A 25,343-nucleotide genomic window follows, 5' to 3' on the forward strand; every position below is an offset into this window, starting at 1 on the left:
AGCGGGCGAAGCACTGCGGCGGCTCCCGCACGCGGGACTCCGCTTCCCGTGGTGCTTCGCGGCGCGGTCAGGCCCGGCCCAGCGGCGCGGCTCGGCGGCAGCGTGGGGCAGCCATGCCGAAGGCCAAGGGGAAGAACCGGCGGCAGAAGTTCGCTTACGGCCTCAACCGCAAGCGGCTGTACCGCAGCGCCAGGCGCAAGGCCGCGCCGCGCATCGAGTGGTGAGGGCCGGGGGTGTGGGCTGCGTGGGTCCGGGGGGGCGCGCACCGCGCGGGGCGGTGTTGGCAGTCCCCGAGCCGTGCCTGTCCCCCTGCAGCTCACACATCCGCCATGCGTGGGACGCGACCAAGTCGGTGGCGCAGAACCTGGCCGAGATGGGCCTGGCCGGGGACCCCAACAAAGCCGTCCCCATCGCCAAGAGACGGCTGCAGGTGAGCGCGGGAGGGACGGGCTGGTCGTGGACACGTGTCTGTGGGCTTAGCTGAATGGGGAAAAAAGGGAGAAAAAGCTTTATTTAAGGCGTGGGAAATGTCCCCGTCCGTGGGCTGTTTAGATCTGCAGAAGTAACGTGTTGGCAGCTGTCTCCAAACGCCCCTTTCTCGAGGTGTTTTTTCTCTCAATACAGAGGATGGAGACAGAGAGTGACGGGCAGGAGCAGGACAAGATGCTGGTGCGGAAGCCCTACGTCCTGAGCGGTCAGTGCTGTGCTGGGCAGTGTCAGTGGGCGTCGTGCTGTGCTGCTGTCAGCGCGGTGGGATCTCGGGGGTGTGCAGTCTCTCCCTCACAGCTGTGAGGGGCTCGGCAGGGAGAGCTGTTAGTTCTCGTACAGACCTTGATGCAGTTGTTTTAAGGCTCATGAGTGTGTACAGTGGGTTCCCAGCCAGGCTGGAGCTGAGCTGGAACAAGAACAGCTCTCCTTCCCAGCCTGTCCTGTCTCGTGACTTTCCTTTCGCTCCTGTGCTGCCTTTTTCCACCTGCTGCCCCATTGGGCCTCCTATCACTTTGAAACTCAATGATGTCCCACACCAGTGGAACACGAACCCGAGGCTGCCTTACTCTGGGTACTACAGCAGTGCTTTAGCAGCTGTGCACAGTCACACACCACAGCAGAGGTAGCAGCAGCTCCGCTCCTTCCTCGCAGTGTGAGCTGCAGGGCTGCGTGCCTGCAGCATTCAGTCATTTTCCTCATGGTCTCATTCATTTTCCTGCTCGGTTGTGCTGGGCAGCAGTGCAGCATGCAGGCACGGAGCTGTGCTGCAAAAGCTATGCCTGTCTGCAGGACTGGCAGGGCTCAACCCTGGGAGGAGCTGCTTCCCTCCCTCCCCTGCCTGCCTGCATCACAGTGCCTCTACCCTCTGTCTAGAGATGGAATTCGAGGCCAGTCTTCCTGAGAAGAAGTCAAATACGCTCTCAAGAGACCTCATTGACTATGTGCGGTACATGATACAGAACCATGGGGAGAACTACAAGGTAAGTACTGGGTGCCTCAAAGCAAGGAATAGCTCGCTCCTGGCTCTTCTGCACGGTGCGAGTTGCCACACATCCCTGCCCCGGACCTTGGTTTGCTGTCAGCTGATTGCTAAGGGGAAGCAGTGCTTTGAACCTCAGCCAGAACCTGTTAGGCACCGGCTGCAGCCTGCCTGGAGCGTGGCTGTGCAGATCCGTGTTTGCTGTTCCTCTGATGTATTCTCCCCTTTTGTCACAGGAAATGGCTCGTGATGAAAAGAACTACTACCAGGACACTCCCAAACAGATCAAGAGGAAGATCAGCGTGTACAAGAATTTCTATCCTGAGGAGTACAAGGATTTTGTTGCATCACTCAAGCAGGAGAAGATGGACGTGCAGTGACTGCTCCTTTTTCTCCACTGGTTTGCCTGCAAGCGCAGACTTGGTGCTACCTTTTCTGAACCACAGGCAGGTGACTGTCACTCATTGGCTGTGGCTCCTGGGTAGGCTGAGCTGTGCAAAGCTTCTGGTGATGGAGAAAGGACCTTCATTAGACAGAGTTATAACCAGGCATGAAAGACTCTTGGCTGAGGCTTGTGGCATGCGGACTGAATGTGCCATGCCACTCCCTTCTTTCTGAGTGCGAGCCAGCACTTTTTCCATCTTGTTAAAATAAATTATTGCTTCATGCTGGTGGGAACTTTTTGCCCGTGGGCCTCTATTCCTGCTAAAGCTCCTGGCATTGATGTGTAGTACACAGGCAGCAAATGTGCATTACCCTCTGTGGCTGTGGGGCTGGGGACTGCAGGGGGTAGGCAGTGCCTTTGCTGATTTCCTTGTAAGCAGCAGGGGCTGCTTCCCCCAAAAGCAACATCTTTGCCTCCAGTTCAGGGCTGGTGCTTCACCTGGGCTGGTGGTCCCTTTACTGCAAGGAGCCAGAGAACAGAGCCGAGTCATCAGCCTCGTTTATTCATAAGGGGAAGGAGCAATTGTATAAAAGGTTTCACAGCAGAGACCAGCTGGCATGTATTTCCTTACCCCAAGTGCACCCCGGTTTCCCCTGTCAGTTTCCAAGGGCCCAGTGCTGTGTCCTGATGCAGCAGCCTTTCCTCCTGCAGACAGGGCTTTCTGCAGCTCCTGAGATGAGGATGGAACAGGCAGCAGAGCAAACAGCACACTCACATCCCCTGTTCAGGACGAAGCAGGGGAAGCAGAGCAGGGTACCCGGTACCTGCTTTCATCTCTGCTCAACAGGCTTTTAAATACTTGAAATACTCCCCCTGCTTGGGGAAGGGCGAGCTGTGCTCAGCCCAGGTGAGGGGCTCCTGCCTATGGCTGTGCACCAGACCAGCCTGGGCTTCAGGGCAGCATCACGTGGCTTGGCATGTTTGTCAGGAAGGAGAGCCCACGTGGCCTTCATCCGCAGGAAAGCTGAGAGCTCTGCTGCAGGCAGAGGGGCTGTTTCTTCCCCTAGATCCTGGGTAAGCACTGTGGGCTGATCTCTAACTGTGTGAGCAGGGGGGAGGGGGCTGCATCAGCCACATCAGCTCCAGGGAGCCCTGCGGGGGGCAGGGGCATCATGAATCCAGACCCCACTATCATCACAGCAGGGGAAGGGATTGCTCCAGCTTTCCAAGAGCTTCCTTGTGGCTGCACACTGCTCTGCACCTCCCACCCACCTTATAGGCTTCCATCTGGACAGCAAGCTGGGTTCAGCCCCATTTGTTCAGTATTCTGTCGGGCTGCTGTGTAAGGTGCAGGGCCCTGCCCTGTGCTGCTTCTGTCCTGAACTGGGGGACGCATCTGCCCTCTCCCTGTGGCAGAGAGCAGAGCCCACTGCTCACATCCCTGCGTGCAGCCACGTGTCAGCCCAACCCCAAACGCTGCAGGGTGCAGTCCCAGCTCCAGCAGCTCCCTCCATCCCAGCGGGAGCCTGTCCGCTCAGGGCTGGGACAGCAGGGTGACCAGCAGGCTCTTCACGTGCAGAACGCTGGTGGCCGTGCTCAGACTAGCCCAGGTCGCACTGGTGGGCAGGAGGAAGAGCTCCCGCTGCCCGCTGAGCAAGTGCAGGGCCAGCTCCTCCCGCAGCTCCTCTGTGCTCAGGGCATCGCTCTTGTCCTGTGGGCAGAGAGGAGGCGGCTGGGGAGGGTGGTGTGGCCACGAGCCCATGGGTGGGGAGCAGCACGGTGCGTGCCGAGCCGGTTGCCGGCTAGCAAGAACCAGTCCGGCCACACAGCCCTAGCAGGGATTGCTTGCTCTTGCAGCGGAACTGCTTCTGTGCAACCGAATGGGAAACGGCAGCAGGCATGCGCTTGGCCATCTGCCTGAGCAATGGATTTCCCCTTTGGGCTTCTGCATGCTGCACTCCTGAAACTTATTTGCTGGGGCAAGAGGAGCAGCACCCACACTTGTGATAATGTCTGGAGGATGCGGGCACCGAGAGCGCAGGTTTTGCACAAGCCGGGGGATTTGGGTCATAAGGATTTGCCTTTGGGGCCCCGGGGAGGGGTGGTTTGGCTGCCCGTCAGCGCTGGGAGGCACCCACCTGCTTGTTGGCCAGCACCACCAGCGGCAGCCGGGGCTCCTCGGCCAGCAGCGCGTGCAGCTCCTGGCGTGCGGTCAGCAGGCGTGACCTGTCCACCGAGTCCACCACGAACACCAACACGTGGGCGTCGCTCAGGTACAGCGGCCAATACGCCCGCAGGTTGTGGCTGCCGCCCACTGTGGGAGATGGGCAGCGTCAGTGCCGGCGTGGCGGAACGCGGGTCTGCTGCGTCCCCACGGGGGGAAGAGGGGCCTTACCCTCCAGCAGGTCCATCTCCAGCCCCTCGACGTGCAGCTGGGCAGAATTGAAGCCCAGCGTGGGTGGGATGCGTGTCCTGGCCTTCTGGCTGCAGATGTAGTGCAGGACGCTGCTCTTCCCTGCGCCGTCCAGCCCCAACACCAGCACCTGCTTCCACACCGCCTGCGGGCAGCAGGACAGAGCGGGGCTGCCCGGGGGCCGGACTGAAGCGAAGGGTCCCGCCGGCCCCCAGACCCCACACGTCCTTTCCCAAACTGGGGGGGGTTCCGGACGCCAAGCCCCCTCGCTCCACAGGAAGGGCTGGGGGGGTCCCATCGATACTCCCATCCCAAACCCCCTTCTGCAGCTGGGTGGGCTCTGGGCGGGGGGGGGGGGACTTCAGATCCAACGGCTTCAGCACCACGAGGAAGGAGCCCCCACCCCGAGCCGAGCTGCTTCCCCATCCCAGTGGGGATCCCGGCGAAGGACAGCCCCACTGCTGCGGCCCCGGCCGCCCTTACCGCGCTGCCAGCCGGGTCTCGCTCCTGCAGCTCCCGCAGCTCCCGTTCCCACCAGTCGTCCCAGGTGCCCGCGGGCTCGGAGCCGCGGAAGTAGAGCTTCCAGGCGATGAAGAGCAGAGAGCCGAGCACCACCACGGCGGCTTCCAGGGCCAGCGTCAGGTTGCGCAGGGCGCCGGTCGGAGCCATGCGGTACCGGTACCGGCACCGGCAGCGTGCGAGGCAGACAGATGTGTGGCCAGATGTGCCCGCCCACGGCGTCACCGCCGCGCTTAAAGGGGCCGCTCCGACCGCGGGGGGTGGAGAGGGAGGGAGAGAGGAAGGGGGAGGGTTGGTGGGTCCTTGAAGGGAGCTTATAAGCAGGAGAGGAGGAGGAATTGACTTGTTACACTGTGCAATAGTCACAGTAATAGGACAAGGGGGAATGGCGTTAAACTAAAAGAGACTCAGGTGAGAATTTAGAAAGATATTCGCTACTCAAGGAGGGGGCAGCCAGCACACGGCAGCATTGGGGCCGGGTGGTTTTTAAGGTCCCTTCCAACCCAGCCATTCCGTGACACTATGGGAATAGGGAGGGAGGCAGTGGGGTCCGGAGCCTCCTCAGTGGTGCTAATCGGAGCGGGCAGGGCTCGTATAGTGGTGGAGGACGGGGCTGCGATGGCCATGATGCCCGCGGCAGGACACACCTATGGCCCCTTTACCCCCAGCTGGGGCTGCCCCAGGCCACGCAGCCTCGAAGGAGAGGTCAGGCTCAGCCTTCGGCTGCTTCCGTTAGCGGCTGCGCAGAGCCGAGGCGCCTCGTCCGCTCAGACCCGCCCCGTCCCCTTCCCACGCCCCTCTGCACGGACTACATCTCCCGGCGTGCCCCGCGCGCATCGCTGACTCTCGCGAGACCCGCCGCCTATAAAAGCTCTCCCGCGGGGGGGCGGGCCTACTCGCGCATCGCGTCGGGCGGTGGTACTCGCTTCTCTGCGGGCTGTGACATGGCGCCGCCGCTCCGCCCCGCGCCTCCCCGCTAGTCCCGCCGGTCCCGTCTCGCCACGGGCCGCAACGCCGCCATGAGCGCCCGGCAGCCGGACGCCCCCGGTAAGGCCCTCCCCGCTCCCGCGCTGCGCGGCGGCCCGGGTCGGGCCCGGGCGCTGAGCTGAGCGCTGCCGGCCTCTCTGTTCGCAGCGCTGGAGCAGCGCGGCGGGGCTCTGCCCGGCAGGATGTCGCTGCCGCTGGGCGTGCCGCGGAGGGCCTTCAGCTACGACGACGCCCTGGAGGACACGGCGCCCATGACGCCGCCGCCCGCCGACTTGTGCGCCAACGTCCTGTGGAAGCAGCCCGTCATCCCCGAGCGCAAGTACCAGGAGCTCGCCAAGGTACGCGCTGCACGGCACGGCCGGGGCTGCGGCTGTGGGCCGGGAGCGGCTTTGCGCCCTGACTGAAGTGTGCTGGGCGTCCGCGTGTTCCGAGGGCCCTCTCACTAACGGGGCAGTTTGTGCCCAAAACTCGTTTCAGGCTCTAACCGGATGTAATTAAATCCGAGCAAATGATTTTGAGGATGCTTGGAGTGCAGGACCAGCTCTTACATTTAGAGGATCTTGAATGTGCTTCAACAGAAGTAGAATAGCCTTGCATTCCTTTCTTGTGGAAGCAGCCATGAAACTGGTTTGGCACAAAAAGCAAATGCTGTGCTCAGGGAATAGTAACCCCTGTGTTAGGAGGAGGCCGTCTGTGCCAGCAGCCTCCTCATTTTCTGGCATTCACTGTGTGCTGCTTCGTTGCTGGGATCTCACTGTCAGCAGTGCAGTGATGAGCATTGGGTCCGTTCAGTAGGAAACTGAAAACATAAGGAATGAGGGGAAGATAAAAACTAACCATCAGACCGCAGTGTGTGTGACTGCTGCGTACATACAGGTGCTGCTGCCCTGCCTGTGAACAGTGTTCTTGCCCAGCTGACCTTGCGGTCCAATTTGCAGTCATGCACATGGAAATAGATACATTCTAGTTTCTTTTCTGTTGAACTGCTTTGTACTAAATGTAGCAAATTGCTGGCTCTGAACTCAGTGTGTTCTTAGATGTTGGGTGACAGTGACTCGTTTGTTGCTAAGAATGATATTCAGGCTTTAAGCATTCCTGGGCTATGGCTAGAACAGCATGTGGACTCTTTCTGTAGGACAAAGGCTAGCAGTTCTCCATGGTGTTTCATCTAAGCACTGAGAGATGCATCATGACAAAGAGCTGTGGTAGCTCCTGGTCTAAAACTATGCCCTGCTGCTTCTGCACAGATTGAAGAAGGGGATGCTAACATGAATGCACCGGTCATAACTCCTTCATCTTCCACCGAAAGTGTGAATAAGGTACCTGTGGTGAAGGCCAAGGCCACTCATATCATCATGAACTCTCTCATTACAAGTAAGAGCTCGCTGTTCTGTAGTGTGATGACTAATGGGTGTTGGCACATGAATGGTCTGTCAGTGTCTTGAGGTAACTGCCAGAGGTCCTGGGTGCTTTGTGGATTCACACTGCCTCTGATCTCAAAGTGTGCGAGGTTTGTAGAGGACACTCTACAAACAAGCAAGGAATTAAAGAATAGGCCATGTTTACAGCCTCTGTTTTGCCAGGTGCTGTAAGCTGGGTGATGAGGGGGAGTGCAGGGAACATTCAGTGCTGATAGGGTGCTGCAGTCCACACCACATTATGCTGCAGCCTGCTGCTGCTGCTACTGTATGTTTGCTTATTATTAACTTGCTGTTTCCCATTGATAGGTAGAGCTCTGCAACTAACTGAAGTGGTGTGGACAGTTGACATACTGAGCTAATGGAGTGCTCAGTGGCATTTCTGGTAATAGCAGCAGGTGTTTTGCTAACAGTAATGCTTTAAAAAACAAACCTCATTAATCATGAAGGTTTAAAATGTAATTGGGTCAGTTGTGTTTACAGAGAGTACATTCTCATTTGCAGCAGGGAAAATTAATCACATATTACCCTGTGCCCGCTGCCTCTTAACATCTGGGATTAATTTTTTTTCCTATTATCAGTGCTTCGAAAGACTTCCAGACATGTTTAGATCAGCATTTTGAAATAGGCTTACACTTGCACTTGTTTCTGTCTTGGCTCAAAGTTAACTGATGTATTAGAAAACAATGTCCAAGGATAGGGACTTTCTGCTGGAAAACAGCTTCTGTTCTAGTCCAATGGCACAGGGCTAACTTAGATAAAAACATAGCCTAAAAATATTCCTGTGCAGTAAGAAGTCAGGAACTCCAAGCTGGTAATGAACTGTAAATAAATAGGCAAATAGCCTCTAGATTTCTCATATACAATGCACTGTCCCTGCAAGTAACTTTAATGTGGAACTCTTCTCTTTTAAAGAAGACTTTAAGCCTTTACCAGCAACTTTGTTTTTAGATCTCCTAGTGAGTAAATTTCCAGTGCTGGTAGCAAAAAAAGTGCTCATTTTTTCAAGAGCTGAAGCTATGTCAGCATGCTGGCTGCTGACTGTGCTTGGCTAAAGTAGCTCGTTTCACCTCATCCAGAATTGCTGTGGGGATCTTTACCACCTGCTCTACAAGTCTGTGTCAGATCAGTGTGGGCAGTATTTCAGAAGATGTGGCTTTTTTTCTTTGGGGGGGGAAAAAACAACAAAAATCTGGGAGGGCACTTTAAAATATTCATCTTATTGGGGTCTCTTAGATTTAGGAAGCTGTAATTAGCGGTGATGCAGCTTGTTGAACAAGGTGAGTTTCATTACTGATGATGCATTTTGTAATACATCCGCTGCTTTGGGACAAATCACTGCTTATCTGAGTCACTTATCCCTATGACTCAGGATAGTTTTCCAGTATACTCTGTAGCTTCATCTTGCTGCCTCTGTCAACTTATTACAGTATATAGACACGACTGATGAAATGCCTGTGTCTTGGTTACTTCACTTGTCTTTGTTTGCTAGAACTGTCTGTGGGGTTCTTCTCTGTGAACATGTGCTCTCGTTGATTCCAGAGCAGACTCAGGAGAGCATCCAGTGCTTTGAGCAGCAGGCAGGGCTGAGAGATGCTGGGTACACTCCACACAAAGGCCTCACCGCAGAGGAGACGAAGTACCACCGCGTGGCTGAGGCGGTCCATGTAAGACTTCTTTTGCTTTGGCTGTTTCTGCAGGTTGTGTACTAGCTCAACACTTGTCTGTGACATTGCTTTTGGAGTGTGTTGCCAGAGCTCTGCTTAAATTGCTTACTCAGAAAGCTTTTAGTTTACTGTATAGAGAGATTAACCTCTTAAAGTTAGCATTAGCCTTTATAGTTTTGGAACTTGTCTGGAAACTGCAATATTCTACATCAGATTATCACTGTTTTCCAGTTGGTGGTATCTCTATACAGAATTCACTTTCTTGCTGTGCCTTTTAATGGTGCCCTGCAGTAGTTCAGTGAACTGTTTTGTCTTAGCATTGTCTCTCTAGGGGTAGCTTACAGAAATGCCTTCTGGGCTTTGAGGGCAGATTTCAACATCAAGTGTCTCTGCAAGCACTAGTCTCTATTGTGCTTCTGTTTAAGAGCTGGAAGAGATCTTTTTAACAGAAAGAGTAACTTGAAGTTATCCTAAGCATTTTTCTTCCATGGAAATCTAATTTAGAGCACAGCTGCTTGTTAAGCATGTGAGACACTCCCAGATCTTACCGTGCTGAGCACCATTAATGTGAGGGTAGGGTAGGGAAGGCCTTTGACACCTAAAATAAATGCGCTTGTTTTGAGAATTTCAAAGGTCCTATTCATAGCTTCCAGGTTGAAGCTTATTTTCTTAGTCTAGAACTACCTTCATCTCCCTCTGCTACTTTCCTTCAGTGTTTAAGATGCAAAGTACAGAAGTACTTCATCGTGTTTGCAGTGGTTAACCAGTGAATGGTCTGAACTTAAAGTTCTGTTCACTGGTGCTTGAGTGATGCCAACCTTCATTTGACTCTTGTAAGGAGTCCAGGAGTTCCCTACGTGCTTGGACAGTGATGTTGGAGCTCTGGACTTTTATTTGACTTCAGGCTGAACTAATTTTGCAGTACAAATGAACAGCTTCAAAATAAGTACTGTTCTACTCAGGTTGCTATTCCTTGTAACAAGCCAGAACTAGAGCACTTGTAAACCTCGTGTTTTTAATGTGGAAATTGGAAAACAAAATTGAACTTGCTTCTAACTGGAAATCAGATGAAGGTGTTCAATTAATGTGTTTCTGGTGAGCTCAGTTACCCACAGCAGTCATGCAGTTGGAGTTCAGCAGGGAGCCATCCAAGCGTACTCCTGCAAGGTCAAAGTTTCAATAACAGTGTTAGTGAATTGCGTTAGCATGGCCTGGATGGCTGCAGGAAATGTTCAGAGAAGGTGCCTATGTCGTCAGTGTTTGAAATATAACTGCCCTTCAAGTGACTTCTATGAAGTTCAGTTTGTACCATCTGAATGTGTTGTAATAGCCTGGTTCATGCGCACCCATTTCATGATTTTCTTTTTTACTGAATGTGCTTTTTAAATGCAGCTCAACTTGCTGTTCTAAGAGCAGTGCTTTCATCTTTTTTTTTTTGTGGGTCACTTCTCAGGGTCTAATTCTCCTAGACTTCTGTACAAGGGCTGGTCTCCCCTTCATTACAGAACTTATGGGACTGAAAGCTCTTGCTCTAGACAAGTGGTTGCTGTGACACTGAGCCTTGTCACCCTGCAGCCAGCAGTTCAGTGCCTGGTAAGCTAGCACTGCTGCAATGCAAGCACCTTCCTGTGAAAGCTGATGTTAAAGCAATGTGCTGCTGTTGATAAGACTCTGAACTGCTGAGTTATGTTATCTTACTGTAGCCTGGAGTATGTCTTGAGCATAGTGGACGTCTGAAATGCTTGTATGTGTCCTGGAAGGAAGCTTAATGGGTATATGCAAGTATTGTAATGCTGTGTGTAGCTTGAGGTGAGGTAACACTTAAATCTCAGTTTTGACAGTAAAACTACCTTTGCTCCTTGTGCCTTGTACTTAAGATCTGTTGCTTGTTTCTCTTGCCTCTCCTAACAGAAACTAAAAATGCAGAGTGGAGAAATGACAAAAGATGACAAACAGACATCATCCGCTCAGTCCACTCCAAGCAGCACTCCCCACTCCTCTCCCAAGCATAAAAACAGGTATGCTGTTTCTGGCAGATCACTACTTTTGCTTTCCTGCAGGCTGTTGAGGTGAGAGTGAGGGACTGTCTAAGGGGTGAAATTTGTGGAATTGCTGTGTATTCGTATTGTCACTGAATGTATTGAAAGCTTATGGAACTTGAACCTGCCTCTCTTCATCCTGGTTGGTAGCAAATCTGTTTAACTAGCTCCTGGCAACTACATATAAATTTCCTGGCACATTGAGGCCACCTGAAGTATTTATTCCCTTTACATATCTCAGTGATTTTTTTTTTTCCCTCTAGGGGTTGGTTTAGTCAGGGATCCTCTGCTTCTATCACTGCCCCAGACTTTGTTGCCATGGAAGCTGGTGGGGACAGGTTGCCATCTGAAAGGTGGAGTTTTTTTGGACCAAAAGCCATCCAGAAATCCACCAATGATCCAGGTATGTCCTCTGAAGTCTGCCCTGCAAGAGCTAGGGGAGAATTGTTAAAGAGCAAAACTGCTAGCTATTTCTGTTCACCTTGGGAGTGTGTGCTATTCACGTCAGGACCTGTGCCAAGAGCAGGCTGTGAAGGTGACAGCTTTTTTGCTCTTCTGCTTTCTTGGCTGCCTGGTGGTACCAGAACTGGAAGTGTCACTCCTTGATGTGGAGTAGGTTTTGGATGACATGAGGATTTTTGGCACTGTGTAGACTTCCAGCAGATCTGGCTGTCAGTGATGCAGTGCTCTGTACTGGTGGGAGCAGAAAAATGACTTAGCTAGTTTTCCTAGCTCTTAATTGTGATTTTCTTCATCAGGAGGCTTTACCATCCAATCTTATAAGGGTGCTCAGAAGCCATCCCCAATGGAGCTGATGCGTGCTCAGGCTACTAGAATGACAGAGGATCCAGTCACCTTCAAGCCACCCAAAATGGACATTCCAGTCACAGAAGGGAGGAAACAGTCTTCACATTCCCATAATATCAAACCTCGGGATCTGAATGTGCTTACTCCAACTGGATTCTAGGAAGAGTGGTTCTGGTGTCTTCAGGTGGGCCACAGGGTATCTTAGGCTCTGCTTTCCTGACCTGTTGTGCTGCAGTAAAATAGGAATATCTCCTTTCCAGCTCTCCATCTCAGAAAAGGAAACAGCTGTGGCTGTCCTAAATTCAGGCCTGAATTGGTCTTTGAAAAACTCTTGCACTCGTACTAAACCATCTTCTCTGCTGTACTGCACTAGTCCTATGTGCTATGCAGCACTAGGAGATGTGCTTCCCAGTGCACTGTACTGCAGTAAAACCTTGAACTGTGTTTTGTGGGAGAGGACTGCATGTAGTGTGCAATAGGCTGGCTTGTCTACCTGTAGTCTGTCTTGTCATGCTCAGTGCTGAAGTACCCTCAAGAGGACCATGGTTCTGTTTGATGTTTACAGAACACCAACAGAAAACGGTGAAAGCAAGCAAGGACTGAAAACTGGACCATTAAATACCAGGAGGAATGGTACTCTGGCAACGTGATAGCTCTGCTTTAAGTATGCAGCTCACTTCTGTTGTCACCTTGTAGTACACCTAGTATTTAGTTGTTTGTGGTTTAATTTCAGAAGAGTGGAGCGCTGTCTGTTCTAAGATGCTCTTATTAGGAAGGCAGGGAGCAGAATCTAATGGGACTTGACTGTAATAAGGAAGAATTGTTTCTCTTCCAAGTCTTCAGGATCCTCCAAAAATGGTGGGAATGGCCAGAGCTGGTGTGGCTTGAAGCATATGATCTTTTGTGTGCAAAACAATGCTGTCCTGGCTTGTCCTAGACAACAGACATACAGTAATTGTAGCACTCTGGCTTGATTTTTTTTTTCTAGCATCTTGTGTGAACCATGTGTAGAAGTGTATTAGACATCAGTGGCACTTCTCAAATACAGCTGTTTGGTTTTTTTTTGTTTCATCAGCATTAAATAGATTTTGCAGGGCTGACAGAAGGCAAAGTGGAAGATCAAGACTAACCATTCTATAGTACAGTGATATGTAGTTTTTTTGGCTTAGTCAATACCAGTTGCTGCAGACAGTTAACACTTTCATGAATAATGGAAGGACCCTCCAGCTACCATTCAGTCCCTTGTGCACTGTAGGTGGTGTTGCTGTGCAATTGTTACCTGTCCTGTGGCAACCAGCCATCTTTTTTTCTTGACATCACAATTGTGTTGCAGAGTGACCTCAGCCAGAAGCAGGCTTTCTGTAGTGGTGAGAGTGGCACCCTCATCTGAAGCTTTTCTGTTACAAGGACTTCTCACAGAGTTGACTTAGGGTAACAGTTGTGCTCTGGAGTTTCTGCTTTCTCCATCCATCCATGAGGGTGAGGCAGGATTGGCTCACTTGACTATCTGCTATACCCTCTGAAGAAGTGTATTTTGTGGCTCTACTTCATCATAAGCTTCAACAATGCTGCCAGATATTGAAAATCTCCCACTCAACTGAGCAGTTATTGTCACCAGTCATTTGCACCTTGGGAATCAACCTCTTATTTGACATTAATTTATTGTCTGTGTCATGTCTTTAATGTGTATGATTTTTTTTGTTTGTTACAAGAAAATAAAATCCTTGTGAATTGAGGTCTTTGTTTATTAGCATTGGTAATGTGTGTATGGAAGAAATCTGAGGCTGTGCAGTATCTACCAGGCTGCTTGCTACTGGGCTACAAATGTGGGGTCAAGGCTCAGCCCCGTAAGGCTGTAGTAACATGCACTGTGGGTAAAATACTTGCTGTGTTAATCTCCTTTTTGACTGGGGGACTAGGCTTAAAACCAGATTCAGTCCTGGTTTTGGCTTTTTTGCTGATGAAACAGCATGAAACCTTAGTATTTTCTTGAGCTATTCAGATGATTGTTTGTATTGGTGCTGTGGAGGTGGGCACAGGTGTGGGAACCAGGCTGGTATGTGCCTGGAGCTACCCAGCTCCTGGTTGGGTCTACTTGCTTTGCCTTTAGTTTGGGTGCTGCTGTAGTGCTTAAAGCATACATCTCTTCTGGACTGGAGGTGACTGGGCTGAATACTGATGTAATGTTCTTATTTGACTGTTCGCAAAGCTGAAAGTAGTAGAATGCTTCTTTGAGCACATGAGTACTCTTGTATTGTCTGTTACTGTAGGTCTTAGTTGTGCAGGATCATCTCATTGTTTAGTTGCAAAAGCTGTGGTTAAAGGGTGTTCTCTGTGTGTGATATTCTTTATGTATCTTGCTTGAATTTTTGTCCTGGGATCTCACCAGCATATCAGAAAAGTACCTGTAACCGGTCCTTCTGGAAAGCAACTTCTGTACTAACTTGATGGCAAAAATCTTTTCTAGTGGAATATAAGAACTGGAAAATATGTCAAAGTTGAGTACATCAAGCAGGAGAAACAGCTTCCTATAGCAAGGAATGTTTGGAGTTTGCAGCGTTGGAAATTCTTCTGGCCTGTTACTTCAAACACTTCGCCTCTCCCTGGATGGCATACCTCTGGATTAAAGGGAGATGATGTAGAACAGATCACCCATTTGCACAGCTGGTATTTGGAGGGCGGCTTCCTAAAGAGCCCAGGGTCGTGGCTGGCTCTAATTTGTGAAGTTTTGGGCTGAGGCCAGGCTTCTGCTAGATGCCTGGCTGCATAGCCAGCATCAGATCTACAGTGTATTCAATGCTCCTGTTGGAACTACTGCATTCCTGGCCATCACCGCAGCTCTGTTCTCTTAAGGCTCTTAATCGTGCTCTCTGGAGTATGCACTGCAAAATGGCTGAGCTGCCAAGGTTTGCCAAGCACAGGGGCAGATCAAAGGGTGATGGGCAGATATGGAAGTCTTACTCCCATTTGCAGGGAGATCAACATCTGTTACTGATAAACTCAGGACCTTCTGTGAAAGTACCCAACTGCTCTCTGACCTCAGCTGTGACTCCAACTTGAGTTGGTGGTATTGGATTTGCATTTGGTACTCATCTTGATGGTATGTACTTGACTGCACTGCAGAAACTTCAGTGCATTCTAGAAGTGCAGCCCTCTTAATGGGTGCTGCTTCTTCAGTCCCATCTTTTGATGTGGGTGAGGTACCTTGCTTGAAGTCACACAGGTGTATTTGATTTGGAACAGAAAGGTTCATCCCTTGAGGACTGACCAGTGTGTCTTAGATCTTGGCACTGTGAATCTTCTCTCTGTATCCCACACCTGTGTTTTTGAGAAGACTCAACTTTTCCTGAGTATTGAACAAATATCTTGGCATTGTGCTTGCTGTGCAAACTACTGTCACTTTATGGTTGCTTTAGTCTAATGCAATTCCAAGGTACAGCAGCAGAGCTTTCTATCTTTTGGGCAGGACACCAAGATGGAAGAGCCAGTAAGTAGAGAAATAATTTATTTTTTAAAGGTACACAAAGTGCTTTGTAAAACTGTAGGATGAGACAAGTTTGAAAGGAAATTCTGAGACTACAAACCAGAGATTTTTTTTTCCAAACCTACAACAGTAGAGATGACATGGCAATCTGCAGCATGAGACAGGTCTTTACATTCATAGCTTTGTGCTTTCTGCCACAGTGGTTGGCTCCATCAGGTAGCAGCAACAATGAGAAACAGTTTTTTGAGCATGCACACTTTCTCCTTGATCTGCACAGGGAAGGGCTCCTCCAGGATCTGCTGCATTTGGCCAAGGAAGTCCTTTATCTTCAGGTGAATATCCAGCTGGCTGATGTTGTCATCATCTTGGCGTTTGGGCTTGGCTTTCTTAATGATCAAGTCCACCCGCTCAATGAGTGAGCTCCGTAAGTGCTCTGCAAGAGGAAATGCTGTTGGGGGGAGGTAACATAATGGGCTGTCTGACCTGTTAAGGGTCAGACTGCAGAATCCCTTAGGCAGCACTGTGCTGTAGTGAAGAACAGCTGGAAACTGTGCAAAGTCTTCCATGGCTATCCTTGATAATTCTGCTTGGCACTAATTCCTCCAGCTCAGTCTGCACACAGAGTGCCTGAGAAACCTTGAGTAAGCAGGGCTGTATAGATCCTTTCTTCCAGTGCTAGTACCACACTGGACCAGTGGACCCTTCTTTAAGGCTTCAGTGAGCTTAATGCTCTAGACGTGTGATCATGTGTTTCTATGCATTAATCTATGACAGCCTTAGCCCTGGTAAGGCAGCAGAAGTTGGCAAGAGACTTTTAGGAATTTTTTGATAATTTTGACTTGCCCTACCCTGTTCTAAGCCTGTGTGTGTGCAACTTAGTTGTACTCTGCTGCCAGCTTTGCAGTGCTGGGGTTGATGCTGTAGGATGTAGGCTATTTCTCAGCAGCTAAATGTGTTGTGCGCTCTGCATGATGCATTATCATTTCTTTGCTCTGAATGCAGAGAGTAGTTACCAGCAAGAATGGAAGCACATCATCATTCTAAGACTGTGGCTGTGAGCTCAAGAGTGATGAAATGAAGTATTTCTTGGGATGTTCCATTGCAGCCGCTGCATGAGACTGGGTTTATTAAAGTCAGATCAGGCTACTTACCTGCTACTACATTTTGGTAACTCAGCAGCAGCAAGCTCAAGTACTGCAGCAGCTCATCCCATTTTTGCCATGTAGCTACTTCATCCTATGACAATAGATAGTTTTTGGTTTTAGGAGAGGTTTTATCAGGAGATGCCACACAAGGGAGAAGGATGGATAGATACCTCATATTGCAGCAGCACGGAGGAGTGGCCTAGAAAATAGAGGATCTTGGACAGAGACAAGGGCAAGTTTGTGGGGACCTTACAACTGTGCTGGAACATCATCTCTAGCAGTTTGCAGCGCAGCAGGTTGCTCTCCATGGTGTTTAAGAGGGCTTCCCTGCAAGACAAAGATTTACTCTGGTGGAGGCAGCACAGCCTGACAAGGAACAACTACTTCAGTGTGTTCCTGGTGTCCTGCTGATGCTGATCTGGTGCAAGGGTAGGGTGACAGCAGTATCTGCCTTGCAGTACAGTGAGAGCAAACCCACCAATATGATAGAAACCTTTGTTATGCAGCTGAACTATGAGCATGTTTACAATCCTTAGATCTGATCTGCTGCCAATTGAGGTTGGTGCGGTCTGTGAAACAAGCTTAGCTGCTTCACTTGACCCTGCCCAGCATCCTGTGCAGAAATTATCCATTCCTGCTGACTCTCAGGGAGCATAGCCAAGCAAGTGTGAGTCACAGCTGCCAAGGATCTAGCAGAACTGTCCTGGAATGAGTGATAGCTTGGTTAGAGTTAGTTGGGCTTGATTATACTGGTGTGTGCTCAGAGTGAGTTTTGCTACAAATATCTGAAAAGACTGCTTGCTGGGATAGGCGAACATGAGTTTGGAACAGCAGGGGATCTAGTGGTCTCATATCTATGCTAGAGCCAGTCAGGCCCTGTGCATTGTCTTTAGATACTATGCTGCTTACCAATGCAAACAGAAGCACATCCAGGTAATGCTGTAGGAAGTGTACTGAGTACTTCTCATTGGCCCCTGGGATTTGGTGATGTGTTTGCTAGCACTTGACTGTGCTAATGTGGATTACTGCTTTTAGTCCCTCTCTGCAGTTCTGAGGTGAGAGAACCAGTGGTTCTCAGCATCACACTGACCTGGGGATCAGCTGGTAATAGTGATGGGATCTCTCAGCCCTACAGCTGTGTTCATGCTGGCTGGGTCAAAACAGTCTGTTTTTCTATGCTCTATACTTAATGCATCCAGAAATAGGGAGCGAGACTATTGCCCAGAAAGGAGATACTGCTTTGCACATTTCTCACCTTTGGCTCCTCACAGGAATATTCAGTAAAAATGGGAATATTAGATCTGCGATCTTACAGGAGCTGCAGTTGGGAGATCTGTCCACTTCCACTGCGAAGGACAACATCCTCTGGAGGAGGAGCATTGCCCTAGGTTAGGGAAAGAGTAAAAAATATATATATATGCATCCATTGGTTTGCAAAGTTAAACACTGGAGGTGGCATCTAGTTCAGCCTTGTGCCTTAGAGTGAGGAACATCAAGAAATGTAGCAGGTTACATTTGGTTTGCTTCCTACAAAGCCCTATGGTGTCTCTTAGAGTATGTTAAATCTGATGCTCTGGGAAGCAGAGCCAATTTCTATGTGGATATTACAGAGGTCTCAGTAGTTGTACTGAGTGTTGGTGGAGCAGCATGGGGCAGCCTGGGCTGTGGGCTGAGAGTTCTGGCCTCATTTAAGAGCAGGGCACTCACTGAACCAGCTTCCTGCCAGGCAAGGAGGTCTCTTGCTCCCCAAGTCTTTACCTCCCCTAGAGAAAAATGTCAAGAAAGCTGACCACAGGTACAACCTGGCTTCCTTGATAAGATAGAGACAGAGGATGGACCTGCTTCTCTTTGACTTGGACCCCATGTTATCATCAGCAGGGAGCCAGGATTTGTGGGACTTACTTCTGGGCGAAGAATGTTGGTGGAGTCAGCTGTGCTTGGTCAGTGCTGGCTGGCTGTGCTGCAGATGAGCTACATTCAGCTCCTGTTTCTGCTGACAAGCGTGTCATTTCTTGTGTCTGCTCCTGCAGCTGGAAGAATCTGATTCCTGTCACTACTGCAACCAACCATTCAACCACCTCCCTGGGACAGAAACAGGAATGTTAGATGGGCCTGGCTTTGCTGTGTTCTGACCTCTAGTTCCACTTGGAGCTTGAAGGAAGACCCTGAGGATGAAGGATATGTCCTGATTGGACAGCCTTTTTCTTATTTTCTAAAAGTCTGCTTGTGGCTGATAATGCCCTTGCATCATTTGTGGTTGTTATGGTCATAAACATGCCCCTTTTCTTTATAGCTGGCCCCTACACTTTACTTTTCCAAGCTTGTTTCTTGAAAAGCCTAAATGGGAGTCTCAACAAACATTCCATAAGCTCCTGCCTCTCTGCAGCTAATTATAGAGTACAGGAGGATGCATCCCTTACTTGACATTGTTGAAGCATGTGTCACAGGAAAGCACTTTCTTGGTTATTGACTTCTGCAGCAGGTGCAGCCTCAGGTTTTGCTGGAAGTCATCCTCCAAGGTCTGCACGACATATTGCAGGAAGAGGAGTCGTCCAGGGAGCTTCTCCTAAGGACAGATAGAGATAGTGTGAGCCTGATGGAGCTGCAGGGCAAAGAGCACCAGGGAACATGGCTTTTTGGGAATGGGGTGATGTATGTGACTGAGGAATAGCACATCTGTTCCCTAGAAGGGGCTGCATGGCTTCAGCAATGCCCCAGGGCCTTGGCTGGGGCTATTTGACTTGGGCTCCTCAAATATTGCCCCAGTTCAAAATGCTTTTGCCTGCTGCTGTGGTTTCTTCAGATTCATCAACCTGCCTGCAGCTGTGCAGCACATTAAGGAGCACCATGGATAAAAACGCTTGCCTTCAGCAGCTGCAATAGAACTGCACATTGGACTGAGCTGTTGTGCAGCGGAGCAAGGCCAGGTGATGCTGTGGGGCAAGCACAAGGTGATCCCTGCCTAATGTGACACATGCAGTGCTGAGTACCTCGTTCTCCATGGTGTATTTCAGCAGCATCCAGTCCCATCCTACTGTGGTCGTGTTGGCTGGATGGAGCCTGCAAGGATAGCACCATCTATTTGTGCTGAACTGCCACACTGTCTGCCTCGAGGTCAGGCATCCTCCACCCCAAGCCCCCCCCGTTCCTGCTTGCTGCAGCCCCCTTTTCAGCTCTGCCCTCCCCCTTTCTCCTCCCCTGACTGTGTCAGATTTTTGGAAGCACCTGATGGGCCGTACTCTACAAAGAGCTCTGGCACACCTGTGGCCTCATGTAACATTCTACCTGATTGCACCACAGCAAAGGCAGCAGAGAGCTGCTCCAGCCCTTACTGCAGGCCAGAGGGCCATCATGAGTTACAGGGACACTTACTGTCTGTCCTCTGGTAAGGACTACACAGGGTAACCCTTGTACTAGGGCACCTAGCCAGCCCCAGGGAATGGTGGCAAAGGGAACACGTACATTTGGATCTTCATCAGCAGCGTGTAGGTGTTCTGGAGGATCTCTTCCTGGTGGGAGTTCAACAGGATGTGTCTGATCAGATGGGAGACGATTTCTTTGGGAGGGCAGTGCTGGCGGGAGATGAAGTCACTGAGGAAATGCAAGGTTCCCTCCAGGAAGTTCTCCTCCATGGTGGTGCGTACCATGCTCATCTTACTGCTGGGGATGAGCTCGGGTTTCCGCTGTGTGCAAGGTAAGGCAGTGGGTGAAAACTGGGTCCCCATGGTACACGGGGATCTAGCTGTGATTTGAGGCCCACCATTAAGAGAACTGCAGTAACCAGAGATCCCAAGGGCTTGGCAAAGCTTCCCCTGAAAGGGGAAGTGGAGCAGGGGGCAGCCCGTGCTCCATCCTCTGCCACAAGAACTGCTCTGAGTGGACCTGGCTGGGCAGTAGCTGCTCTGAACCCATTTACCTGTGGTGTTTCCCTGTCAGATGTTGCACCATGAAAGAAGAGGTGCTGGACTCCACTCCTCCTGAAATAGCGCAGTTTGTTTAGCCAGACCATGCTGTCAGCCTTAGTACTGGCTGAGGTCACTTGTCGGATTGCTTCTTGTGAGCCACCTGCTTCCAAAGAAGTCCTTTTGGCCTTCCCTGACCTCTTAGTGATGCTGGCTGGAACAGGGCTCAGTCTTGGGGGGAGCTCCCTTAGCTGGAAAGTAAGGGGAGTCTCCTCTATGCCACACGTGCTGCCATTGCTGTCCAGGATGGAGGGGGAGGGTGAGAACAGCACTCGGTCCAGCTGTGTGCTGGCCAGGGAATTTGAGTCAGTGTTATTTGTGGTGGTGCTGCGGCTTGGCTCTAGGCTGTAGGAGGGGCTGTGGTGGCTGGAGGCAGGAGAGAAGCCACTCTTGTTCTCCACTTTTCCTACTGTGTCTGTGGCAGTACTGGGCTGTGTGGGATAGCCATGTGAGGGTGCTGCAGGGATCAGCTCTGTGCTCGTCTCCACTTCTTGCTTTGTGCTGAAGCAAAGCTGGGGATGGGCTGCGTGTACCATGGACACCTGGTCCTGGACAGTACAGTCTGCAGCCGGGGGAGGACTGCAGCTGTCCTCCTTTGTCAGGTCAATGATGGGGATGTAATTCCATGGCAGCGGCTCTGAGTTTGTGTCCTCCTGGGTGAGATCGATGATCTCCTGTGGGGAGTAAAGGGTCAGTGCTGGCAGCAACGATTGCATCTGCGTGCCTCAGTCCTCCCCTGCTGCCCCAAGAGAGCCCCGGGGCCCGGTGAGCACATAGAGAAACCAGGCGCCTGGCCGTGGGGCTGTGGCAGGCCCTGGGGCAGCCCTGTGCCCGCCCTCTTCTCCTTTCTCCTCAGCCTCCCCTGGGCCCAGCACTACCTTCGCATCCATCGCATCGCAGCAGAGCTAGGACAGCACGGAAGCTTTTGTAAAGATCTGCAAGAAAATCATTTCAATCTGGTTTTCCTGCCCGTCCTCGGGAGGGCCGCGCGCAGCCCGGCCCCGATGCCCGCTCTGGGGGAGCCCCGCGGGGCCGCTGCCCGCCGCGTCCCCCCGTTACCGGGCACCAACTGCCGCGGAATCGCGGCCAGCGGGTGCCCGGCAACCCCCCCGCCCTCCGTTCCGCCGCCTGCCGGGGGATCCGGGCCCCGCGGCTTCGAGGGACGGGACGGGGCGGGCGGGCGGCGCTCCGCGCGGCAGAAGCCCGAGGAGAGGGCAGAGCCGCGGCGCTTCGTGCCGGAGCGGGGCGGGCCCGGCCCGGCCGCAGACTCACCGCGGGGCGCGGCGGAGGGGAGCGGCCGCCCTCCGAGCCCGAATCGCTGATGAGGACGGCGCCGTCCGACATCTCCGCCGCGGGCGCCCTCCGCGGGCCGTGCCGGGCCGTGCCGCGCCGCGGCGGCGGAAGCTGCGTCAGGGCGGCGGGGCGGGGCGGCCGGTGTCGGCGCGGCGGGGCGGGCATGGCGCTGTCGCCCTACGTGCAGGCCATGCAGGAGCTGTTCCGCGCCAACACGCGCAGCCGCGAGTTCCCGGCGCACGGCGCCAAGGTGCACTCCGTGGCCTGGAGCTGCTGCGGCCGCCGCCTCGCGTCCGGATCCTTCGATAAGACCGCCAGCGTCTTCCTGCTCGAGAAGGACCGGCTGGTGAGCGGCGGCAGCGGGCCGGGAGCGGCGCTCGGGGCTGCGGGCTGAGCCGGGCGAGGGGCGGGCATGGTGGGGCTGGGAGCTGGGAGCTGGGACCGGGCGGGGAAACTGGGAGGAGAGAGGGAGATGGGAGCGGGGCGCTGGGCAGGGCTGCCACCCGGCACCGCGGAGTGATGGTTGCGTCGGAAGGGCCCTTAAAAGCCCCCCAGCCCTGCCGTGGAGTGGCCGCCACCTCCTCAGTCGAGCTGCCCGGGGCCCCCATCCGTGTCCCTGGGCGCCTCCAGGGGTGGGACCACGGCTCTCCTCTTTTTCCAGGTAAAAGAGAACAACTACCGGGGCCATGGTGACAGCGTGGATCAGCTCTGCTGGCATCCCAGCAACCCCGACCTCTTTGTCACTGCGTCCGGGGACAAAACCATCCGCATCTGGGACGTGCGCACCACCAAGTGCATTGCCACCGTCAACACCAAAGGTGGGTCCCTGCCTCTCTGGGGGTCGGTGATGCAGCCCTGCCATTGGTACTGCTGGTTAGAGGGATCTTTGCTTACTGCTTTTAGTTCTGTGTCACACTCAGACAGCTTCAGCTGGTGTAAGGAGCAGCAGTGAACGCGAGGGCTGCTTTACGCTGCTGTCAGGACGGGAGGCACCGAGCTGTGCTGCTGGCTGTTAAAGGCCATGGGAACTTGTCTGGAGCCTGTGGGCAAGAAGGCTGGAGGCTGGGAACGTGTGTTTGCAGAGAGAGACATGGCTGAAGTCCAAGTTTACCTGGATTCACAAATGGTTCCATTAATGGGTTGATCCATAATGGATCCGTTAATGGGTTGATTAGCCCAGCTACCATCTCTGGCCTAAGAAATCTCTGTCTTCCAGCTGTCAGGGTTGAGAATGGAGTTGTAAGGTGGTGTATCTGCAGCATTCCTTGGTCATCCCCTCGTTCACGTGCGTGTACTGTTGGATTTTCTGGATACTGGAGATCGCTGGGTTAAGAGGGTCTTTTGATTTGACCTTGCTTGGTGGTTGCTGTGTCTAAAATGGAAAGGGCATCGATGCAGTCATATTGGCTTGAAGATACAGCTCTCAGTTTGATTTTCAGTGCCGAGTTTCAGCGTTAAATTGCAGACCTGGCAGTTCTTCCCATCTGGGAGTGATTCAGAGTTAGTGGGGCAGACTGTGGCCTCGAATCAGAAATGAAAACCTCCTGTCTCCTTGACACGCTGTGGCTCTTGCCAACTGCTGGGTGGAAATGGGACCTGCTGCTTTTCTGTCCCTCTAGGGGAGAACATCAACATCTGTTGGAGCCCTGATGGACAGACCATTGCGGTGGGGAACAAGGATGATGTCGTCACCTTCATTGACGCAAAGACGCATCGCTCCAAAGCAGAGGAACAGTTCAAGTTTGAGGTCAATGAGATCTCCTGGAACAATGATAACAACATGTTCTTCCTCACTAATGGGAATGGCTGCATCAACATCCTCAGGTGGGTGGCTGTGGTGGCTGCTGGGTGGGGTACCAAGGCTGGCTGCCCTGGTGCATCGCTGCTTGCTGAGGCAGTTTGGGGAACCAGAGTCCCACGTCCCAGTGATTCCCAGTCACTATGATGGGAGCAAACCTGCCTGGAAGGAAGTTGCCCCAGTTCTGGGCTGGATTCTCTGTGTGTGACTGTGATGTTTTTCTTTGTTCACGCAACACTTGATGTTTCCAGCAGTGTCCCCTGCACTGTTGTTTCATGCTTGGTCCTGGCGTGTCTCACACCTGCCCTGCTTGCACAGAGGCCTTATGATTCTCTCACTGCTTCCTGTCCTCTCCCTTCATCTCTGCAGCTACCCAGAACTGAAACCCATTCAGTCCATCAATGCCCATCCTTCAAACTGCATCTGCATCAAGTTCGATCCCATGGGGAAGTACTTTGCCACGGGCAGCGCTGATGCTCTAGTCAGCCTCTGGGATGTGGATGAGCTGGTGTGTGTGAGGTGCTTCTCCAGGTAGGTAGTGCTGTTCCAGAGCTATTTGCTCCCCTCTCCAGTGACTGGGGGATCACTCACTGTCTGCTTTGCTCTGCTGCTGCAGGCTTGACTGGCCTGTGCGAACGCTGAGCTTTAGCCACGATGGGAAGATGCTGGCGTCGGCATCGGAGGATCACTTCATTGACATTGCAGAGGTGGAGACAGGTAATGGTTTGCTTTTGGGGGACGGTAACAAGGGGATCTGATGGAGATGTGCTGGTGTAGCTGGGAGGGCACCGGAAGAGGTGATTCACTTACAAAGAGCTTGGCTGTGCGCAGCAGAGCACCAAGAGGGGGAGCCTCTGCCTCATCTGACTGCTGTAGATATGCGTGTCATGTCCGTGCCTTGTCACCAGGCGATTAAAAGGCGCTGAAGCAGCGTTTGTTCCTCCTCTGCCCTGCGTGGGAGGGAAGAAGCAGGTGTTTAGCTGCGTTCTGTGCTACAGGTCAGCCCGCAGTGGAGAGCAGGAGGCTCTCCAGGCTGATGTGGGCCCTTTTCTGTGCAGGAGAGAAGCTCTGGGAGGTGCAGTGTGAGTCCCCTACCTTCACGGTGGCCTGGCATCCGAAGAGGCCTCTGCTGGCCTTCGCCTGTGACGACAAAGATGGCAAATACGACAGCAGCCGAGAAGCAGGCACTGTCAAGCTCTTCGGGCTTCCCAATGACTCCTAATGATACTGCAGCAGGGCAGGGCACCAGGGGCCACAACGCTTCCCCACGCCTGGGGATGGAAGAGTGCTCAGTTAGCATAGGACAGGGTAAGGATGTCGGTCCTCTCCTTACCTGCTTGGCAGTGCCGTCACCTTTGTCTCAGCTCCACGTGTGCTGCTCTCAGAAGCATTTGTAAAAAGCAGCTTGTGTGCTGGTGAGGATGGGGGCGCCCAGCAGGGCCTCCGCACCATCTCAGGGCTGCCTCGTCCCTGGGGCATGGAAGGTCTGTTCCAAAGGCAAGCAGCCAAAGAAAATCACAGAACCTGACTGCTGAAGGGGCCTCCTGAGGTGGGAGCGCTGCTCTAGGGCAGCGGCGTGGAAGCCCCAGAGGCAGCAATGAGCTGTGTGATGATCCCTTCTGTCCTCCCCCGCAGCCCGGTGGTGAGGGCAGCCCTGGAGAACGGCCTGCCCCTTCCCTGTGCTGAGCATCAGAGGGGCGGCATGGGGGGGGTGGGGGCGTGTGAGCTGGAGGGCGTTCCCCCAGCTACGGCTTTTTTTTGTTTTTTTGTATTGGTGGTTGTTTTTATAATTTTGATAAATCCTCTTCCATAACGAAGGTGCCTGCAGCTGCTGTGAGGGCAGGAGGAGACGAGCGGGGAAAGGAGCGTGGTGCTGAGCCACGGCTCCCATCGCCCCCACGGTGTGGCCGCGGGTGGGCCCCGCTGGCAGAGGGGTCCGTGTTGAGGGCTCGTCCCCA

General features: G+C 52.5%; 5 protein-coding genes across 9 annotated transcripts; 3 read left to right on the forward strand and 2 right to left on the reverse strand.

The window, feature by feature from the left end:
* Positions 1 to 104: 104 nt before the first annotated feature.
* On the forward strand, positions 105 to 2,146 carry NOP16 (NOP16 nucleolar protein). The gene is made up of 5 exons (XM_414551.8): positions 105 to 220; positions 316 to 430; positions 625 to 694; positions 1,363 to 1,469; positions 1,705 to 2,146. The coding sequence occupies exons 1-5, from the start codon at positions 114 to 116 to the stop codon at positions 1,846 to 1,848; spliced, it is 543 nt and encodes a 180-aa protein (XP_414551.3). The 5' UTR covers positions 105 to 113; the 3' UTR covers positions 1,849 to 2,146.
* A 255-nt stretch (positions 2,147 to 2,401) lies between these two features.
* On the reverse strand, positions 2,402 to 5,516 carry ARL10 (ADP ribosylation factor like GTPase 10). Its single transcript, NM_001397469.1, has 4 exons — positions 4,750 to 5,516; positions 4,249 to 4,411; positions 3,992 to 4,167; positions 2,402 to 3,564 (listed from the first exon to the last, which is right to left on the reverse strand). The coding sequence occupies exons 1-4, from the start codon at positions 4,933 to 4,935 to the stop codon at positions 3,388 to 3,390; spliced, it is 702 nt and encodes a 233-aa protein (NP_001384398.1). The 5' UTR covers positions 4,936 to 5,516; the 3' UTR covers positions 2,402 to 3,387.
* A 163-nt stretch (positions 5,517 to 5,679) lies between these two features.
* KIAA1191 lies at positions 5,680 to 13,438 on the forward strand. 2 transcript variants are annotated; one of them, XM_015293761.4, is made up of 7 exons: positions 5,680 to 5,832; positions 5,920 to 6,110; positions 7,020 to 7,146; positions 8,733 to 8,857; positions 10,769 to 10,875; positions 11,160 to 11,299; positions 11,655 to 13,438. In XM_015293761.4, exons 1-7 carry the CDS (start codon positions 5,805 to 5,807, stop codon positions 11,861 to 11,863), a joined length of 927 nt encoding a protein of 308 aa, XP_015149247.2. In that variant the 5' UTR covers positions 5,680 to 5,804; the 3' UTR covers positions 11,864 to 13,438.
* A 1,753-nt stretch (positions 13,439 to 15,191) lies between these two features.
* On the reverse strand, positions 15,192 to 21,876 carry SIMC1 (SUMO interacting motifs containing 1). 4 transcript variants are annotated; one of them, XM_040647285.2, is made up of 11 exons: positions 21,567 to 21,670; positions 21,173 to 21,229; positions 20,249 to 20,968; positions 19,795 to 20,015; positions 19,323 to 19,392; positions 18,753 to 18,898; positions 18,235 to 18,414; positions 17,588 to 17,716; positions 16,503 to 16,659; positions 16,339 to 16,423; positions 15,192 to 15,620 (listed from the first exon to the last, which is right to left on the reverse strand). In XM_040647285.2, exons 2-11 carry the CDS (start codon positions 21,182 to 21,184, stop codon positions 15,400 to 15,402), a joined length of 1,941 nt encoding a protein of 646 aa, XP_040503219.1. In that variant the 5' UTR covers positions 21,185 to 21,229; positions 21,567 to 21,670; the 3' UTR covers positions 15,192 to 15,399. The 4 variants fall into 4 exon arrangements, with proteins under 4 accessions (XP_040503219.1, XP_015149369.2, XP_046756491.1 ...); XM_015293883.3 differs by lacking the exon at positions 21,173 to 21,229 and having other exon boundaries at positions 21,567 to 21,876; XM_046900535.1 differs by having other exon boundaries at positions 20,249 to 21,229.
* Positions 21,719 to 25,202, forward strand: THOC3 (THO complex 3). The gene is made up of 6 exons (NM_001030611.3): positions 21,719 to 21,933; positions 22,249 to 22,405; positions 23,207 to 23,411; positions 23,755 to 23,916; positions 24,002 to 24,102; positions 24,444 to 25,202. The coding sequence occupies exons 1-6, from the start codon at positions 21,751 to 21,753 to the stop codon at positions 24,605 to 24,607; spliced, it is 972 nt and encodes a 323-aa protein (NP_001025782.2). The 5' UTR covers positions 21,719 to 21,750; the 3' UTR covers positions 24,608 to 25,202.
* Positions 25,203 to 25,343: the final 141 nt, after the last annotated feature.

Source organism: Gallus gallus, chromosome 13 (assembly GCF_016699485.2).
Source record: "Gallus gallus isolate bGalGal1 chromosome 13, bGalGal1.mat.broiler.GRCg7b, whole genome shotgun sequence".
Classification (NCBI taxonomy): Eukaryota; Metazoa; Chordata; class Aves; order Galliformes; family Phasianidae; genus Gallus; species Gallus gallus.

Bases quoted from the DNA above. Each gene is read 5' to 3' on its own strand.
- NOP16 (XM_414551.8), top strand. From the start codon at position 114: ATGCCGAAGGCCAAGGGGAAGAACCGGCGGCAGAAGTTCGCTTACGGC. The intron at 221-315 runs GTGAGGGCCGGG...GTCCCCCTGCAG, and splicing joins GCCGCGCCGCGCATCGAGTG to CTCACACATCCGCCATGCGT. The intron at 1,470-1,704 runs GTAAGTACTGGG...CTTTTGTCACAG, and splicing joins ACCATGGGGAGAACTACAAG to GAAATGGCTCGTGATGAAAA.
- ARL10 (NM_001397469.1), bottom strand. From the start codon at position 4,935: ATGGCTCCGACCGGCGCCCTGCGCAACCTGACGCTGGCCCTGGAAGCC. The intron at 4,412-4,749 runs GTAAGGGCGGCC...TGCTGCCCGCAG, and splicing joins GAGACCCGGCTGGCAGCGCG to GCGGTGTGGAAGCAGGTGCT. The intron at 3,565-3,991 runs GTGGGTGCCTCC...CTCTGCCCACAG, and splicing joins TGGTGCTGGCCAACAAGCAG to GACAAGAGCGATGCCCTGAG.
- KIAA1191 (XM_015293761.4), top strand. From the start codon at position 5,805: ATGAGCGCCCGGCAGCCGGACGCCCCCG. The intron at 6,111-7,019 runs GTACGCGCTGCA...GCTTCTGCACAG, and splicing joins AGTACCAGGAGCTCGCCAAG to ATTGAAGAAGGGGATGCTAA. The intron at 10,876-11,159 runs GTATGCTGTTTC...TTTTCCCTCTAG, and splicing joins TCTCCCAAGCATAAAAACAG to GGGTTGGTTTAGTCAGGGAT.
- THOC3 (NM_001030611.3), top strand. From the start codon at position 21,751: ATGGCGCTGTCGCCCTACGTGCAGGCCATGCAGGAGCTGTTCCGCGCC. The intron at 21,934-22,248 runs GTGAGCGGCGGC...CTCTTTTTCCAG, and splicing joins TGCTCGAGAAGGACCGGCTG to GTAAAAGAGAACAACTACCG. The intron at 23,412-23,754 runs GTGGGTGGCTGT...TCATCTCTGCAG, and splicing joins GGCTGCATCAACATCCTCAG to CTACCCAGAACTGAAACCCA.
- SIMC1 (XM_015293883.3), bottom strand. From the start codon at position 21,752: ATGCCCGCCCCGCCGCGCCGACACCGGCCGCCCCGCCCCGCCGCCCTG. The intron at 16,660-17,587 runs GTGAGAAATGTG...TTTGTCTTGCAG, and splicing joins ATTCCTGTGAGGAGCCAAAG to GGAAGCCCTCTTAAACACCA. The intron at 15,621-16,338 runs GTAAGTAGCCTG...TTCCTCTTGCAG, and splicing joins TTACCAAAATGTAGTAGCAG to AGCACTTACGGAGCTCACTC.